Consider the following 20,139-nt stretch of genomic DNA (forward strand, 5'->3'; position numbering starts at 1 on the left):
CAGAGCTATTCATTTGTAAACTTCGTGCCTCTATTTTTCGAACTTGCAAATTTTTTAAAATTCTTGTAAGAAAGTTCAGCCCCTAAATCAAATTTTTGCTTCCAGTAGTATTTAACTTTCTCTCTCAAATGCAATCAATTTCATTAAAATCGGTCCAGTGGTTATCTCAGAAAAGCGTTTCTACGTTTTACATGTATTTGAATAGGCCGCGTTGGAATTGGGTCCGAGCTAAAGCTTCCTCTTAAATACGTCTAGAATAAAGGAATTGAGAAATTAGAAGATCTGTTAAAAATCTACGAACATATTTTACGCTAGGAAAGCAGTCCACTTTAGTTACACACTAGGCTCACTTCTTCACATGTCTTGCTTGCCTTGACACTGTGCACATCATTAGGTTTAAGCTTTTTCCAACTGTTAGCTGGGTGTTGCTCAAAACTGCTTACGTTACAGTGAGCCTGCACATCGGTCTGAAACTGCGAAGTTGTGTGTCTAGCTAGCTGTATTAAAGTAATGCATTGAGCACAACAGCTAGTTTTAAAGAATTTTGTGGGCTCCAATAAACAACAGATATCTATTCTGGTTAGTATACAATTCATGCAGAAGCAGCCCATGGGAATAGCATGACTCAAAAATGGTACTATTTCGAGATACGCCTTGGCTTGGTGTCGCATGTTTAATGAATGAAACAGATTGCTTCAAATGAAGCTTTTTGAGTACGGCAGGATTGACACAATATCACTATGTGCATAACTGCAGAGAGTATATCGCCCAGTAACATTTTTGAAAGGAAAAGGGGGTTGCCATATTTACAATGCATATGGATGACAACTTGGTGGGCTGCTTCTTGGCAGGATTAATTTTCATGATCCACTGTAATTTTGGGGGGGAATGTGTTGGAAAATGGTACAGCTTCCAACCATTTCTGAAATGGTTCATGCAGCAGCCATGCATGTTGCTGGAAAAAGACTGGCCGAGCAACTGCAGCTCTTTTCGAGCTCATAGCCGCAGTGCTAACAGGGATCAGTATTGGCAGGGACTGCTGAGCCAAACCAGTCGAGGTGGCAAGTGCGCCTTTGAGGCATGTCCTCACCCTGCACGAAGGGGGGCAAGAAGGAGAGCATTCAGGCACCCTAGTGAGCATTAGGGTGCCTCAATGTGCACCTCTTTCCCTGCTTTGCAAAGGTTGACGTTTCTCCGTATTGCTCCAGCATTTTTATTCCACTCGGAGCAGTCATTATGAAGCTAAAGCATCTTTTTTTTTCCAAACTGCCGTGGCAATTTTTCACACGTTTGCTTTCATACCAGTTTTAGGTGCAATGGCTGAGTGCGTCGTGTAGATAACTTTTGTGTGCTGTGATGGTGTAGGATTTTCTTCTCACTGAAGGAAAATCTCTGCGTGTTTTGTGCATGATGCCACTTTCAGAGAACAAGAAGCTGAAGGATAAGCTTCGTGACATGCATGAATTGTCACAGACATTGCGTGCTGATTGTGCGGGTTACCAGAAGGACATGTGTGCCACGCTGGCTGAGCTGAATTCACTCAAGCAGGTCAGTAGATTAGGCCAGGGGCCTGAAGCATGCAGTCCTTGTACGTGCATCTTACATGTAGTATCGACTCTCTGGGTCGCCCTCTCACTCGCATCCTTTAGTGGAGCTGTAGATTGCATGCATAGATTAGATGTTGCGATTCTCTCCTAGAATTTGCTGGCTTCAAAACTATGCGGATTGCACATGTTATGGAGAGGTTTAAAGGCAGATGCAGGTAAAAAAATGCGGTAGGCTTTCATGCCAAATAGTCTTCTTGTAGTTAATAGTATCCTGAAATTAACTGATTTCTTTAGGCTGGCATCTTCTGCTGGAACTGATGAAATTAATGCCAGTCCTCAAAAACGCCAATGCTGTTACAAGTGTCATTCTCTCTACCATATTTGAGTCACTGTCATATGGAGTGGTGCTGCTGGATAGGAAAGTAGGCAAAATATCCCGGTACCCAAAAAGGGTTCACCTTCTTTATCTCTTACCTGTCGACCTATATAGATCTATACTTGTGTTTGTTCTAAATTAATGAAACACCTATTTTTTTCTCTCACATCGTGATGTTCCTGGAAGGGAATAATTTCTTCACCTTATCTCAGCATGGTTTTTTAAAACCGCTTTGGAAACTCTACTTGCCATATTTCTTAACGACGTCAGTTACAATATTAGCCTCAACATATCTGTTGATGCATTGTTTTTAGATGTTGAGAAAGCCTTTCATAATGTCCCCCATAACTGGCTTCTATTAAAACTTTTGCATTTAAATTTGATCCATTAGTTTATAACTTTAGTTGGGTACCATTTTAGAAGTTAGCGGCATTTTCCCCCTCAAAGGTGCACAGCCTCCACTAATGCACGCAAGCTTCCACCACTGCATGTGCACTGATGGCATGAGCCGGACGGCTGGTGACCCTGCCCGCAGAGAACATGGCTGCCTGTGAATTCTCAAACTGTTGGTGGTGGTCTGTCGTGCCGGAAATATTGTTGCGAGCTTACGATGCACCATTCGTACAGTGTGCATTTGCTCTAAGCCGTGATGTGGCGAAAAAAGATTGCACCGAGCATCGGTGACGCTGTGCGAGACTCTGTTTGATTCCGCAGCGACGCATTAGATTATTCTAGTTTGACGTCTTTACGTTCTGCTCAGCAGCTGAGCGGAGCGGAAGCGCGAATGTGCATGCGTTGTCCGCTTAGCCACATGTGGGCTAGTGGAACGAGAAACACAGTCTACTTACAAGCTGCCTAAGCAAAGCGCGTAGCGTTGCTACTGTCTTTCGCTAGCGAGAGTGATCGATACGTGCGCCCTCTCTCGCACGTGCATCGAGGCACCTCACTTGTTCTAAGATGGCTAGCTCCAGTTAGATGTTCTCGACCATGCCGTCCACTTCAACCACGCTTTTATGTTCGTCTATGCAGCACAAGCCACGAAAGTAATTGTGCATAGACAAAGATTTACATTTGACGTAATGGTTCCGCAGAAACCCGCAAGGTGGAGAGAAGTAATTAATAAAGGGAAAATGAGACATCCACCCAAACGCAGCTAACTGCTACAAAGGAAACCCATATGGTTTCCTCGAAAGAAAAGCTTCGCACTTGAAGAAAACTTCGTCCTGGTTTGGGACTCGAACCCGTGACTACCGCCTTTCCGGGGCAGCCGCTCTACCATCTGAGCTAACCATGCGGCTAGCAGATGGCAGCACGTATTCAGGCAGCACGGCATGGGCCTTGATTTTACTTTCCAAGTCCTTAAAGATCATCAACTGCAGTTTCTAGACCTGAGGTTAACCTTTGGTAAAATTCATATGTGCTGGAAATAGGATCCCAGGTTGGTTAAGCCCATTTTGAACTATAAATCCAGTCATTCTGAGGTAGTGATGCGGGCTATAGTGAAGACTATCCTAAATGCTGCATTAAAGAAGTCGTATCTTCATATGTCCCAGGCTGCTTTTTCTGATCAGGTAAATCGTTTACTGGACGCTGGTTACCCCGAAATGATTATTTCATCTGTGTGTGAAAGTGTAGTTCTTGGCATCAAGAGTATAAATGACCAAGGTGGTAAAACTAAATTAGAGGAAAAAAGAAAAAAAATGCAGTAGTACCATATGTACACAAGTTGACGCACAGGCTTAAAAGAGGGTCGGTTCAAGGTACACCAACAATGTGCTTTTCTGCGAAACATAAAATGGGTCGCATATGCCCTTTAATTAAATAAAGTTCCTGCCAAGTCATGTAATATGCCCTTTACTTGATAATATAATGAACGATAACAAGCAAAGGGAAAGTGCACTGTCGACCATGTGAACGGGTACATCACTTGTGTTGAGCAGGTTGCATATGCCATTCCTTTATCTTGTGGTAGAGAGACTGTGTGGGACAAACGAAGCACTGTGTGAATGTTCGACTTGGGGAGCATCAGCTATCTCTTCAAGGGTTTGCGACACTTCGTCTCCCGGAGCATTGCAAGTCGTACAGTTGTGGCCCTATTTAAAAAAAAAAATTGCCATTTATAAACACGCAATCCAATTCACTACAGAAATCGCTGAGGCTTACAATATAAAGATTAGGGACAAGACATGTATCGGAGAACCGTCTGTCGCTCTTCTTGAGAAGGAACTGCATTACCTTTGTCGCTTTTGATTATGCGTCAGTTGGTCACAGTTGCCTAGACGTATCTCTGTGTCTCGTGCATGTCATGGTTTATGAACAGGCGCCTATATATATATGTTATACACATCTTCAATAAAATATCGATGTCAGTGCCGTGTCGTCGTGTTTACCTTCCTTTTGCCTGTGTCATGCATTGCGCTGTTACGAACCTTACAATGAATCCTAACCAACTGGCCCAACTTACCATATTGATGCAGCCAGGTAAGACTAGAAAAGAACAAAAAGAATCTGGAACATGACAAGATGCAGCTTTAATCTGAATTTGAAGCTACATCTTGTTATCGCAGTGTAGCAAAGAAAGACTAGCCAGAGGAGGAAGCTTGCAACGGTGCTGAGGGTACCACCTACGCAGCAGGAGAATTTTGAAGTTTTATACATTTTCCAGAAAGACTGGTCTGCATCCTGGCCTAATTTTGTGCAAACTCATCGTGTGTATAATAAGCATGTTTAGAAACAATCAGCTTCGTTTTTCTTTATTTTTTCATCCTGATGCTGTTTCTACAACTTGTGCACAAAAATTCTTGTACTTAATGTGGCTCAATCTTGGTCAAGTTTCGCATGGATATGCATAAGAATGCATGAAACTAAGAATATCCAGTGTTGCACATTATAAACAAATGCAAATAAGCTCAGAAATTGCTTTCCTGTGTTTTTAAAAAAAACATTCTGTTTATTATTTAAAGCAAACATTCTTTTATCTTGAGTACATTAGTAAAAAATATTGAAGATTTCTCGATTCATATACAAGATAAAACATGTTTTATTTAAATAGTAAACATAGAAAAGTAAATTTTGAGTTTATTTACAGTTGTTTATGAGGAGCAGTACTGGATATCTTTAGAAAACTCTCTTAGGCTTGGTAGGAAGCCCAAACGTTACACGAGAGACCCTTCTTTTCCCACTTCCAGAAAGCACAAAAGACAACCACATAGGAGATTCCGAAACTAAAATAAAATTTGAGAATACACTGAACTCTATTAGTACATAAATTACATCCGATTAGCCTTATTATTGACAAAAATGTATCTATGAGGTGCATCTCCCCTTGAAGGTATTTTTCTTTGATTGGTTAGCAACCATTTGCAAGTATGGGGTACACATTGAAGTTTCACATGGCTACTCCGAGAAATGCCTTGCTCAGTGTAAATGTGTAGGGACACCACCCACTATAGGTGGCGTCCACATCCACGATGGCCCCATGGGGCTAAGCCCCATGGCTCGCGGACGCTCCTGTGCACGAGGCTTCAGCGACTTCGTTCGTAGCTAAGTACTCGTTTATCTTTATTAGCTAGTGTTTTGAAGTGTTTTCTTTTGCATGGAGTAGGGGCGCAAATTTTGAATTCTTGGTAGGAGTAGTAAACGCGTGAGTAAACGTACCGGCTTTGTCTAGGTCTGGTGGCTACCCCGTTAGGCCTAGGTGGTAAGAGGGACCTATTTGATAGGCTTATTTAATTCTTTCAGCTAGCTCTTCGGATGCTTACATGGAGTAGGGAGTGATAATTCTTTAGTTTTGTTTGGGATAGTGGTCGAGGTCGGCTTTGCGTGAGTGATTTGGCGGACGTGCTCGTTGAGCCTAAGGACGTAGGCCTAGCGATGAAACCGAAGAAAGGGAAGGCCGCGGGGGACGCGGAGCAAGTGCAGTGCGACGAGTGCCTGCGCTGGTGCTCCCTCGACGAGACCAGTTTCCAGAGCTTAGCAGACGTGGAGGAGTCTAGCTTTACGTGCAGGCTGTGCGAAGGGGTCAGGGAAGCAGTCCAAAAACTGGAAGGAAATTGGACAGCCAAGTTCGAAGAGCTGAAAGCAGACCTGAGGGAGGAGCGGGAGAAGCGGGTAGCTTTGCAGGAGAAAGTCGCCGAGTTGGTCAAGGTGGAAGCGGTGCAGGCCGCGCAGTTAGTAAGGACCGTGGCCGAGCTTGACGAAGAAAAAGAAAGGAGCGCCGAACTGAAAAAGCGGCTCGACGCACTTGAGACGCGTGCAGCGGAGAATGTCGGGTCAGGACACCAAAGCGGTGGCAAAGACTCAGAAAGTAGGGTAGACCCTACCGGCGAAGTGGGAGGCAGGGAGCCAAAGCAAGCGGTCGCCAGCTCGCCGCCGGTGAATCGGCGTAGCTATAGTGAAGCAGCGCAACACGCCCCGAGTGAGGCGATGCTGCAGCCGCAGGAAGCTAGAAGGAGCGGCACCTACCTTGAGACCACGCGGAAAAAGCAGGAGCCCAGGGGACAATGCCCTTTGTCGAGTCAGAATCACGCGGAAAAGGACACAGGGAAGCAGGGAGAGGTAGGAGAGAGTGAAAGGGTGATTATCGCTGGCGACTCAAACGTGGCTGGGTGCTCAAAAGCAATTGTGGAGAGGGTGAAAGGCGACAAAAGAGTGGCGGTGGGCACATTTCCAGGGCGGACACTGAGTGCTGTCATGAAGCGAGCAAAAGAAAAGCTCACGGAAAATGCCCACGTACGCAACCTTGTCGTAGTAGCAGGTGGGCTAAATGACGTCCTAAACAGGAAAGGGCCAGGACTAGCCCAGCGCTTGGCGAAGGGGGTGGACGACTTGCGCGAGCTATCCCCTCAAGTGTAGATCGTGGTGTGCACGATGCTGGAGGTGCCTGTGCGTGACAGTCACGTACAAAGAGCCGTAATGGCTGCCAATGAGGAAATATGGAAAATGAGCCGAGAGAAGGGCTTCGAGGTTGTCGAAGTAAACAGGGAAGTGAGAAGGTGTGGTGGTTTTCAATGAGATGGGATCCACTTCAATTACAGGCTAGCACGAGAAGTGGGCTGGTGACTTGGGGGTCGCGCTGTTGCTTTTTTAGGGGGCCCGCGGGCGCTCAGGAGGTCAGAGTAGGTAGTAATGAAGAAGGTCCCTTAGGGGAACATCAGCAGAGCATCGCCGTCGATAACAGAAAAAGGAGGAAAGCAAGAAAAAGAGCTCGCCATGCAATAGGCTACATAAACATGCAGAGCGGCAGAAGAAAGGAAAAGTGGGCAGAGATTGAGGAGCAGTTACATAGAGAACAAATAGGGGTGTATGCGGTTACAGAAACGCACCTTAGAGACTCAGAAGAGCCGCCAGTTATTGAGAATTATGTATGGGAAGGGTGCAACAGAACTAAGTCGGAAAGAAAGGGAGGGGGAGTCGGAATGCTCATCCATCAGGGAGCCAAATGGAAAAGAGTAAATTCACAATGTCAAGAGCATAATTGGTTATCAGGTACAATGAGTGGGAAAGAAACTTGGCTGGGAGTTACGTATTTGTGGACCGGAAAGAATTGCACAGAGAAGAATAAAGAGTTAGTGGAATGCATAAGCGCTGATATTAAGGGTTTCGGGAATGGTGCTGAGATTGTCCTATTAGGTGACATGAATGCCCACATACAGGATTTAGATGGCTATACCAACAATAACGGGAAGTCAATGCTAGGCCTTTGCGAGCAACATAACCTCGTGATCGTGAATACAGGGCCTAAGTGTGAAGGACAGATCACGTGGGAAGTGGGAAACCGGCAATCGACCATTGATTACTGTCTGATGACAGAAGGAATTCATGATAAGTTGAGAGAAATGGTCATCGATGAGGAAGGGTTTAGCAGCATAGGGAGTGACCATAAACGCATCATTTTGAAAATGGGATATGTAGTTGGGAAAGAGAGCAAGGAAAGCACAATGGCCAGTCCAAATTTGAACGCTGAACAAATAGCAAATATAGTCACTAGAGTTGAAGAAGAACTTGGCAAGTGGCCAAGTAAGGAGTGGGAATATGGTGAGCTTCTAAGTGTAATAACGACAGAAATACGTAAAGAGAAACAACATGTTCGTTGGAAAGGAAAAAAAGAAACCGAAAAGCTGGTGGAACAAGGAGATACGAGAAGCGATCGCCGAACGACAGAAAGCATCTCGAGAGCACAGGCAGGCAAAGAAGGTGCAGTTGCCACAGGATGAAGTAACCAGTAAATGGGAAATATACCGGGAGAAAAAGTCTATGGTTCAAATACTGGTGCAAGCAAAATTAAAAGGTGAAAGTGAACGTTGGTTGTCAGAAATACGTGAGAAAAAGAAGGCCGCACCTAGAATATTTTGGAATCACATAAAATTATTAGGCAGGAAGTCAGCAACAATACAACAACATATCCTAGATGAAGATGAAAACAGACTGGAAGGAGAAGCGGCAATAAATTACATCCGAAATGCAACAGCCGAATCCTTCCAAGGCAATGACGAGGTTGTACTTGAGGAAAAAAATAGCATGAAAGAGACCCAAGTGGAAAAGGAGCTGGTGCTGACAAACTTAAACTGGAAGAAAGCGGAAGAGAAAATTCCTAAGCGCACAGCCACAGGGCTAGACGAGGTTCCCGTTAGGCTGATAAATGAACTGGGACCAAAAAGTAAGGAAGCTCTGGTGAAAGCAGTGGAAAAAATTTTAAGAGATAGACGAATACCAGACAGTTGGCGACAAAGTAGAATGAATTTAATTTATAAAGGTAAGGGGGAGAAAGACAGAATTCACTCGTATAGACCGTTGACCATTACATCGGTAATATACAGGTTAGCAATGCAGGCAATCAAATTAAAGCTTCAAGCATGGGCAGAGAATAATGGCATTTTGGGAGAGCTTCAGAATGGCTTTAGAATAGGTAGGCGTTTGGATGATAACTTGTTTGTTCTTACTCAGTGTATCGAAATATCAAAAGCAGAAAGCAGACCGTTGTATGTGGCCTTTTTGGACATTACAGGAGCCTACAACAACGTAGACCGCAACATATTGTGGGATATTCTGGAAGGGGAAGGCTTAGGTAACGATTGTCTACAGCTTTTGAGAGAGATTTACTTAGAAAATACCGTTTGCGTTGAATGGGAAGGGATGAGAAGTGCGGAGAAAGTTCAAATCAACAAGGGACTGAGGCAGGGGTGCCCTTTATCCCCGCTGCTGTTTATGATGTACATGGTGAGGATGGAGAGGGAGCTAGAAGGAAGTAATATCGGGTTTAATCTCTCATACAAACAGGCAGGTACAGTAATAGAGCAGCAACTCCCAGGTTTATTTTATGCGGACGACATTGTGTTGCTCGCTAACAAGCAAAGTGATTTGCAACGTCTGGCTAATATCTGTGGATAGGAAGGCAACAATTTAAGTTTGAAATTTAGTGTTAGAAAATCAGGTGTTATGGTATTCAATGAAAACAGTGAACAGACAGTGGAGATACAGGGCCAAGAAATACCTCGGGTAACAGAATATAAATACCTTGGTATATGGATAAACGAAGGCAATGGATATATGGAAGCACAGGAAAAAATCATAACAGTCAAGGGGAAGAGAAATGCAGCCATAATGAAGCACAGAGCGCTATGGGGATACAATAGGTACGAGGTCCTACGAGGTATGTGGAAAGGGGTAATGGTTCCAGGACTTACTTTTGGAAATGCGGTTGTTTGCTTTAAATCAGGGGTACAATCAGGGCTCGACGGGAACCAAAGGTCTGTGGGTCGCCTCGCATTGGGCGCTCACGGGAAGACTACAAATGAAGCTGTGCAGGGGGATATGGGCTGGACTAGTTTTGAAGTGAGGGAAGCTCGCAGTAAAATTGAGTATGAAGAACGGCTGAGGAATATGGAAGAAAGTAAATGGGCTGGGAGAGTGTTCAGGTATCTGTACAGGCAAAACATTGATTCACAGTGGAGGAAGAGAACTAGGAAGCTTACCAGCAAGTATGCGGCCTGTGGGGTGGGCAACACAGCAACAAAGAAGGTCAAGCGGAAAGTTAGAGAGGCTGAATTAATCTCATGGGTGGCGGCAATGGAAAAGAAACCTGCCATGAGTAACTACTTAAGAGGAAAAAACGGAATCAGGAAAGAAACCATTTATGATAACTCAAAGGGAAGCTCATTACTTTTCGAAGCGAGATCGGGATGCCTTAGAACACGCACCTATAAAGCGAGATATAAGAAGGAAGAAGAAGCATGTGCTTGCTGCGGTAAAGCTAGGGAAACGACGGAGCATATTTTATTAGAATGTGAAGACGTCTACCCAGCAGTCGATTTAGGCACCACTGGCCTCCTTGAAGCCCTTGGGTTCAGCGGGAGCAGTGGTAAAGCAAACAGGTCCGCAATAGACATTAGTAAGAGGCGATTGGAGGATTGGTGGAAGAAAAGTAGGGAAACGACAAAAGACGGAGACGTACAAAAACACAGTTCGCAATAGGGGATCAGAAAATTTGGACGTGTTAGTTTATAGTGTTTTTTTCTTTTCTTTTTTCATTGGTTAACCTAGGTAGGATATCAGGCAGCATAGTAGCAAGAGCTTGGTGGCGCAACCCACCGCCCCGTTCCAAAGGGGACGCTCATAACATCCATCCATCCAGCCCTTTCTGAATAGCAAACACAGATCTTGAAGGCCACGCTTTTGTTGGCTGCATGTGGCATAAGTGGTTATGGGAGCCGGCAACATGTCACTGATGTCAGGTTTTGGACACCGCATATGATGTTTGAATGAAACCGGAATATATTGCTCACCCCATATCAAATTCGTTCTGTACAAAGTGTTCCTCATTTGTTTCTGCCCATAAACAATACACTTCACTGCTGTATCTTCGCCGCATGTTGGTGTGTCCGGCTTCATGTTAATGAACATATGTGTACTCTTGTTCCAAGCCATCCGTCACTGAATATGAATGATTTCTGGTTGCTACTGTTCTTCACTGTATTAATTCTTGCACAGCTAAACACTTCTGAGTTTGCAAGTGTTTGCAATCAAATAATGCATACATTTAATAGGTGGCCAGATGGCAAGTCTGTACTATCGGATTTCCTAATTTGTGAGGGCTCACATAAGCTTTTAGTAAGTAATGCTCATATGTTACTGATGGCCATCGGCGAAGGAAGCCGTGCCGTGCAGGTGCTCTTCCTTTGGGCTAGTCAGGAAGAAAGAGCAGTCATGCACTCAGGTCTATTACTTATTTGATGGCATGAGACTGACTGCCAGACATACGCATCTTACCTGTCGTACTAACTGTCTAACTGTAATTGCAACAGAACAGTTCCCTGTTTTCACTATTTCTGTGTACCATCGCTGCAAATTTATTAGCTGCATACAGATCACCACGCTTTGAATGTTTGTTTTTGTGCACTCTTTTTTTTTTTTTGCTGCATCAGAAGGGTAGCTTGGGAGGTGGTGTGGTGGACTTTTGTGTTGCCCACAAAGTAAGATAGGTACGAGCGGCGACTCTACTGTCACGCAATGCATCTGTTCTAGTTTTCTTCCTAGTTTTCTTTTTTTCTTAATTTTCGTATTTTGTTTATTTTCAGTGTGTTTCTTGCTCTTGTGCCTTGCACGAATCCATGTAATCCCCTTTACTAAATGTACTGTGAAAGAAAGACGTGTCTCATCAGCTAGCATCTCTGCGAATTGCAAGGAGCAAGAGCTGTGCGGGCTACAGTCATTGAGGCGTGCGTCAAGCAGACGACAGATTGGATGTGCAAGCAGGCGTGGGATCACGGCCGTGCGCCGTTGCTAGAGCAATGGCAGAGAGACAGTGGTTGTGAGCTGGGCCTGGCCCTGCATCTGCTCCTTCAGAGCACTTTTCCTCCCCCACTACTTTTCCTCATGCATAGCGCTGTCTAGTGGGTGCACTGTAAAACGGCACCCAGCAGTATCTGTCCCTTCCAGACGAGCTGAGTCTGTGCTCCTGTCTTTCTTACTCTGTGTTCTTGCCTATGTGTGGCCTAAAAGAAGGTGTGGAAAAACTGTGCTATAGTCAGCCTAATCAGTGCACAGCTTGAGCTGACCGTGAACACTGGTGTAAACATGATGCTTCTTGTGCAGCTTTCCAGCAGCCAATGTGCGGAGCTGGCACGCTTGAACCAGGAGCGAGATGAGGCGTACCAGGCACACCAGGTGGCACAGACATCGCTTCACAGTTGCCAGGTGCACTTGACATTTGTGCAGTATATATTTGTCGTATATGCTCGTGTAATGGCCACAGTTATTTTTCTGAGATTTGGGGTGAAAGTCGGGGGTGCAGCCGTTACAATACGGAGAAAAAGACACAAGATTTCTTTTTCGTAAATGTTTTAGGTGGTACTTGCCTTTATTGAACTATAGTACTCGCTTGTATTGGCTCTGGATATTCTTGGCTGTTCCCATAGCATGTCACCTGCCACTGACCAGCGATGGCAGTGTCTTGGAAGCAGCTGCTAAATCTCGGAGGCTATGCTTTTGCTACCTGGAGGTGCCGAACGCTCGGCACGGCTGCCTTGTTTTGCCACCAACTAAAAAAAAAAAAAAAAAGAACGCTTCGGAACTTCCACTCCACACATCATGTAACATATAACTTCTTAAAAATCAATGGTGCAGCCTGTTCACGGGTAGTTTGTAAATACATTTATTTACAAAGTTCTGGGTGCGGCTTTTACATAGGTGCTGCCATTACACGAGTATATATGGTTTGTGCGCATGTTGCTGGTGATGTCGTCGTAGAAACGAACCATGCATGCCTTGCTGTAGTGTTCCAGTGAAAACACGGGGAAGGTGGGGGATGAAATTCATTATGATGAGCAAAACGACAACAAGGTAAAAGCGGGAGCCAACGTTTTGACAAGTGGACTTGTCTTCTTCAAGGCGACATATGCTTTCCTCAGCACAGCATATACAGGTAGGGGTCTTCTAAAGGGGAGAGGGGGCAAGGCGGGTGGGTGCGGCCGCAACTGGTTTGATATGGATGCCGAAATGTCAATACATATATGTTTTATTTAAATTGGCGAGTGCATCCTTTCTTCTACTATGACCTTCTCTTGCCATATGATTTCCTGTCTAACCAGTCAAACCCTTGACCTATTCATTATATTAAGGATCCAACTTCAAAATGCATAGTGTTCGATGGACAAGAAGTTATAAAACTTCTTGTCCATAGAACACTATGCAGGATAAAGATCAACATTGCACGAATTCTCACACTGGATAGGGTGAAAATAAACACAATTGTATGCATCTGCATTAGTTGTATAGAATTTAATAGACACCCTTTTACTTTTCATAGATTCCAACAGAATTTTGCTGAATCTGCAGAATTTTGGGGGTTATTCAAGTGCAAATTTTATTGAGCCAGTAGGTGGCCTTTGTCTTACATTGTCATGGTAACATCTGCAGAGTGTCCACTTATCTACTTGTCTTGGTTGCATATGGAAGTACCTTGAGATTGTAATCAAATGGTCAATAAGTGCTTCAGGTTGCACTTGACCATTTTATGCATGTTTTGGTTCTTGATAAAAAGCTGTTGTACACATGTTTTAGGTATGTCAAGTTTCAGCTAAACATCCTTTTTTTTATTTCTGTGAAGCTTGTAAAAGTGATATTTTACCATGTATTACAATTTTTACTATAATAGTTAAGCATGCATATTTTGTGCCATTGAGTTCCAGTTAGTGAGCTCAAGTTTATGCTCTAAGTTTCAGTGCATACAGTCAGGGTCTGCCATGGCTTGTGCCTTTACAAAATGCTTTGCTGAATTCATTGCTCAGCACCTGATCAACGGCTGAGACAGGGGTAAATGCAGTGTTTGTGATTTCAGGCCGCCCTGAGGCAGTATGAGGCACTTATCCAACAGCAGCAGGAGGAAGCCAAAAGCAAGGCTCGGCCCAGGTGAGGATCATTCATTCATTCAAATAACTTTATTGATTGCCTTGCAATTTGGTGGGGTGGGCCTGGACCCTGCCTAGGTTTCGGCCAAGTGTTGTTGGCCCTTGGCGGCTTCCTTGGCTCGCTGGACGGCCCAGAGTGTGTGCTGTAGGTCCAAGCTGAGCAATGCAGACTCCCAGCGCGTGGAGGCTGTCGCTGTTTGAAGCTGCATCACCGTTATTGTGTATTATACCCGTACATTCCCATAGGATATGCTCTACAGTGGCTCTAGAGTTGCAGTGTCTGCACTTGTCAGTCATGTATAAATCTGGGTGTATTAGGTGCACGGTAGCTGAACTCAGATAGGATGTGGTTTGTAACTGCCATTATTCGACAGACTGATTTTTGCTTAATTTTGGGAAATTTTGTGAAAGAAGTTTCATAAAATCTAGTCATTCGATCTTCCCACACCCACTCGTTGGTAGTCGGTGAAAAGAGGTTAACTGAGGCTCGGTCCGTAAGCTCTCGACCCATGCGGTGCGCCGCCTCATTGCTACCGTCGGGTAGTGCGTGAGCGGGTGTCCAGATGAGACAGACACTTTTGTCGTGGTTATTACCTAATTTTAGTAGTCATAGTGCCCGTAGGGAGATTCGGCTGTTGGCGAAGTTTTGTATCGCCGTCTGGGAATCACTGACGATTATGTCTGCTTGTGTTTGTGCTATGGTTAACGCGATAGCTATTTCCTTTGCAGTTTTTATATGTGGCGTGTTGGCTGTAGCGCTCGTCATGCATTTTCCCTCGTAATTTATCACCACTGCTGTATAGGCGTGCTTGTGTCTGTATCTAGCTGCGTCTACAAATGTGGTGTCCTTGTTGTTACCGAATTTCTTCAGTATATCGCGTGTTCTGCTTTCCCACCTACCCTGAGGGTGGGTGGGATGCTTGCAAGGTTTTCTGCACTCAGAAGATGTGTTGCAGCCAGTGTTGGCTCATAGTTCTGATTTGAAATTTGCAACCTCCATTTCTTTTAAATTTAGCATATTTAGTTAATTTTTATTCATTAATATTTTGATAGCCTAAATATAAATTCTGGTACCATGAATCACTACAATTTAACAGCCTCGCTTAAATGCCAATAATTTACTTCTAATTGGCTCGGCAGTTGCCCAAGGACAGTATCTGCATTTTACAACATGTTTGAGCGGAAAGGGTAATCACTAAAGTTTCATCTTTAGGGACACATCCAGCATGACATCCTCTGTCTCACATTCCGAAGTGCTTGCAGTGTAGCAACAACTTCAAATCTTGTGCCAATTCACAGTGCTGCTCCGAAAAGAGTTATCCAATTTCTACAGGGGCATTATGAGAATGAAAAGGAGAAACACTAAACTGGTGTAGGTGGTCAAACACTTTGCGTGCATTTATTGTGTACATTGCGTACATTTATCACAGATTTCAAGCTCTATTTTTTTTAGTGTTGGGGGCATCTTGCATAGAAAATGTTTTCGGAACTCACTATATTCATTCTTTGGTTCCCGTTAGAATGCTGTGTAATCCTTGCCTAACGAACAACTATTTATACCTGAGTGAATGGTGTTAGATTAATCAGACAAATAATTAGACCTGAGTAAACTGGAAACATTACAAGGAGCTAGTAGGGAAACGTCAAGGTGACATTGCTGTAAGTTTCTCTCTTCTGGCTTGCCAAACCTCCGCTCACAGTAAGGTGGTCCAGCTCAGCTTTGTAATCTTTTTGGTGTGCCAGCATTCAGTGTCTGCATGAGGCATTCAAGTGAGACGAGCAAGCGGGGCAGTGTTCACCAACTGCAGCCTGCAGGACAGGAGCGAGACAGCTGTGCCTGTGGCTCCAAAGTGCCGCATCTGCGCCGAGACTATAAAAATGCCTCGAATTGTGCCTGAGGTGTTCCAGAGGAAATTGGTAGCGAGGAATAAATAGCCTGCGTTTTGTTAACTTCATCTTCAGGATATCGGTCCCTTGCCATTGCAGCTGGCATTGCTCCGTTGCATTGACGTGTGATAATGCATGACCATGTTAGCGCACACACGAACCTGTGGTGACGTCTTGTAGAGGATTCATGAATCCTCTCTCTGTTCATCCCATGAGCTCTCAATGTGCATATGAGAGTGGGCCCACGACCATTCTTGCCAGCGGGGCCAGCACACCAGATGAGCTCTGCTGGCTCAGTCACCCTGTAATGGGAGAGGCTTTGGTTCCTTTAAATACTTTTCATGTGGCAACTTTTAATACTAATTCAAATAGTTTAACGTTTTGAGGTCATTTGTTAGGCCTCTCCAGACACGCGAAAATATTCGCTTTGATCCGATGTCGGGAAGCGCCTGACATGCATGATTGCTCATGCTTGCTGGTCATGTGGGTTAGTTGTGCCAGCTTTCGTGAATTCTTTAACTGTTAAGTGCACCTTGCAGTGCCTCCAGACGATGGCAGCAGTTAATCTTTTTCCTTCCTCCATGCTTGAAGGGATTCTCGTGCGATTTTTGGTGTGAAGCGCTGACAGGATGGCAGTGTTTTCTGCGCATGCCGAACTATACCACATTACGTGGGAGTGCACACTACACAACAGAGAACACCCCGACACGAACACCGCGAGGAAGCAATGGGAGGCACTGCTGTCCAGCTCGGCCCTCGACGACCAGCTCAAGCTGATACAGAGAGCTGAGAAGATGGCAAGAGCCAGCGGAGCCCTGGACTAGGGGCCCCGACCATTAGCGATTCTTCTGATTATTCTTTTAATAAAGTTTAACTGTCTATCTATCTAGCTATGTGCATGCATCCTGTAATTAAAGTAATTTCAGTGATTAGAAGATGATTTTAGTGCCTTGAATAACTATACCTTGCCTTCGAATGGTCACCAAACATCCTAGAATGAGAGCACTTTAGAAGAGTTTGACAATCAGGACCTCAGGGACCTGCAGTGTGAATCCAGGCAGGAGAGGGTTTGCCAAACAGTGCAGAAATACTGTTGATAGACTCAGGAATGAACAAGTTTTCTGAAATAAATTGATCAACATGCATTCATTTACCTGAGCATCAGTTTACCTCAGTTCTGCATTGCATCATTCGCAAAATGGCCCCTGACAGGAATGACCACAAATTGGGTAAATACATGTGTCCACTTAGATTTGATGTTTATTTTATTATTGTGCATTTGTTACACTTAGGTGTTGCAAACGGAAATGGGAAATGTTCAAATGGGCGTGCGTCACTTGTGACGAACATCTGAGCATCACACCAGTCATATTGGAGTCTAAGGACATTCGAATAAAGTCATTTGAAGCACCTGTGTTGCAAGAATGTTGTGCAGATTTTGTCAAATACTAATTTTTTCTTGCCTGAAATTATAGGCACTATCACCAAAGGGACCATAAGATATTTGTAATAAAGTGCTGTTTTAGCTAACAGGAGCTACAAGGTTACACAGCAACCTGTGAGTTATTGCATCACAACATAGAGCAAGAGCACTTGAAGTACACCAGTAGAGACCTTGTCACAATTTTTTTTTGCGGCACAACGCTTGCGACATCTCGAGTGTCATTAAGCCACGAAAAATGAAATGCAAAAGGATGGACAATTGGGCAAGTTGGTACGGTAACGTATCGTTGCGAGGCGAAGACAAGTACGAAGGTTGCTTATGCAAGGAAAATGCTGAAGGCACCAGCTGACACCAGAACATGGCGGCTGAAGCACCCCAGCAACAACAACACTTCTTTGTCATTGTCTCTTGTCTGCACGTCCTGTTCGACATCGCAACACTACACTGCTGGGGTTGGAGCGCCGACCCGGTGCAAGCGATTATGGCCCGGCAAAGGCACGCATGTACGGCTTTAAATGGGAGACAGGAACAACATCAGTTTTTGGCTGTACGGACGATGGGCCTGGCTCTTCGAGAGCACTCTTGTACGTCACATTGAAAGCTGTCGCAGGATTTGGTAGGGACCTGAATATCGCGATAGAAGTTTTTCCGATAGGCCCACATGACGAGATGGTGACCACAGAAGCACGAGGGAGCCAGGTAAATACTGCATGTCCCTATGATGCGTATTGCAATGGGACTTCTGGGAAGCTTGGCGAGCGCAGGCAATCTGACAGGCCTGTGCTGCCATAGAAATTGCATCGACTTGTAGAAATACAGTGTCCAAGGGCAAAATGGGATCATGGCCAAACAGTAGATAAAATGGCGCGTAACTTGCACTGTCATGGCGGGACGAATTGTATGCGAAGGTGACATATGGCAGAAGAACGTCCCAGTCCTGATGGTCTGGAGAAATGTACATAGCTAGCATGTTGGTAAGCATTCTGTTCAGTCGCTCTGTGAGACTGTTAGTCTGTGGATGGTAAGCAGTGGCTATTTGATGCTCAGTAGAGCATGGGCAGAGCATATCATCAATGACCTTTGACACAAAGTAACTTCCGTGATCCGTGAGGCGCTGACGTGGAGCACCATGGTGCAGGGTGATGTTGTGTAGGAGGAAATCCGCGACATCAGTGGCACTACTTGTAGGCAGAGCTCCCGTAATGGCCAAGTGCGTGGTGTAATCGGTTGCAACTGCAACCAATTTGTTGCCCTTAGTTGAGGAAGGGAAAGGGCCTAGTGATTCAAGCCCCACACGAAAGAAAGGCTCGGTGGGAATATCGATGGGCTGTGAAAGCCTAGCTGGAGCCATGGGAGTGGGCTTCTGGCATTGGCACAGGTCGCAAGCACTCGCATGCCGGCGCACAGAGCGGTAGAGCTCAGGCGAAAAGAAATGGCACTGAACTTGCTCATAGGTGCCAGTATTATTGAAATGCCCAGCAGTGGGCGTGTTGTAGAGTTGTTGAATCACTGTGCGTTGAAGGCGCCCTGGTATGGCTAGCAGTAAGTTAGCACCATCAAGCAAGTTGCATTTGTACAGGACTCCATCGGAAATACAGAAGAGACAAAGGGAAGGATCAGGAGTTGGCGAGCTTAACCGATCCATGATGGTTTGCAAAATGGGATCACGGCGCTGTTCATCGCCAAGTTGAGGAAGCCCGAGATGGATATAATGCTTGTGACGGATTCGAGGTCTGTGGCTTCCGGTGGCTCAACAGGGTGGCAGGACAAGCAGTCGGTGTCCTGGTGTAAACGGCTGGATTTGTACACTACAGAGAAAGTGCACTTTTGTAAGTGCTATGTCCAGCGCCCAACGCCCAAGACGCCCTGTAGGGTCCTTTAAAGAGGAGAGCCAGCAGAGCAAGTGGTGGTTGGTAATTATGCGGGAATGGCGACCAAATAGGTTTGGGTGAAACTTTGCTATCGCCCAAACCAGCGCTAGGCACTCTCGTTCCATGATAGAATAGTTGCGTGCGGCCATGGACAGAAGACGGCTTGCGTAAGCGATAATGCATTCTTGACCACGCTGAATCTGGGCAAGAACAGCATCAATGTCGTGACCGCTAGCATCTGCACAGATTTCAGTAGGTGCTGAAGGGTCAAAAGGGGGATAAAATTGGGGAGCTCGTCATGAGTGCTGTGAAGGCTTCGGCCTGTTGCTGTCCCCATGTGAAAGCAACGTCATTCTTTAAAAGCTGGGTGAGAGGGCGAGCAATGTCACAAAAATATTGAACAAAGCGACAAAAGTACAAGCATAAGCCTGTGAAGCTGCGAACGTCCTTAACTGAGCATGGCACAGGAAAGTCTTGCATGGCTCGAACTTTGGCTGTGTCGGGCTGAATTTCATTGGTGTTTACAAGGTGCCTGAGAACGGTTATTTCATGATGGCCAAAGTGACACTTCGACCAGTTGAGCTGAAGTCTCCCAGCATGAAACACAGCAAGGACATTCGAGAGACACTCAATGTGGGTTTCAAAAGTAGGAGCAAACATTATTACGGTGTCAAGATAGCACGGACAGATGGTGCACTTCAAGCCTAGGAGAAGGGTATCCGTCATTCTCTCGAATGTCGCTGGGGCATTGCAAAGCCTGAAGGGCATGATTCTGAATTGAAAAAGTCCATCAGGCATAACAAAGGCTGTCATCTTGCGATCCTTCTCATCAACAGCGATCTGCCAGTAGCAGCAGGCAAAGCGACTTCGCTTTGAATAATGCTGTGCTCTGCAACAGACATGCGGTAGGGGCAGCGATGGACGGGACTTGCATTGTCGATATGAATCGGGTGAGTGACTATGGCTGTCTGGCCGAGCGGGCGGTCATCGAAATAAAAAATATCGCGGTAAATAAGCCGAATGTGCCTAAGGTCTTCAGTTTGAGCTGGAGAGAGGTTGGTAGTGATCATTTTATCGACGTTGTGGTAGGGTCATGAAATTGAACGGG

At 45.2% G+C, this 20,139-nt stretch overlaps 1 protein-coding gene across 2 annotated transcripts in view; it reads left to right on the forward strand.

Annotated features, from left to right (window-relative positions):
- LOC126543037 (uncharacterized) overlaps positions 1–20,139 on the forward strand; it is a 160,847-nt gene that overhangs the window by 53,566 nt on the left and 87,142 nt on the right. For both annotated transcript variants that reach the window (XM_055077562.2, XM_050190181.3), the window contains exons 4-6: positions 1,424–1,548; positions 12,016–12,117; positions 13,760–13,830. In XM_055077562.2, the coding sequence (XP_054933537.1) occupies positions 1,424–1,548; positions 12,016–12,117; positions 13,760–13,830 (298 nt within the window). The remainder of the gene's footprint in view (positions 1–1,423; positions 1,549–12,015; positions 12,118–13,759; positions 13,831–20,139) is intronic.

This window comes from Dermacentor andersoni, chromosome 2 (assembly GCF_023375885.2).
Source record: "Dermacentor andersoni chromosome 2, qqDerAnde1_hic_scaffold, whole genome shotgun sequence".
NCBI lineage: Eukaryota > Metazoa > Arthropoda > Arachnida > Ixodida > Ixodidae > Dermacentor > Dermacentor andersoni.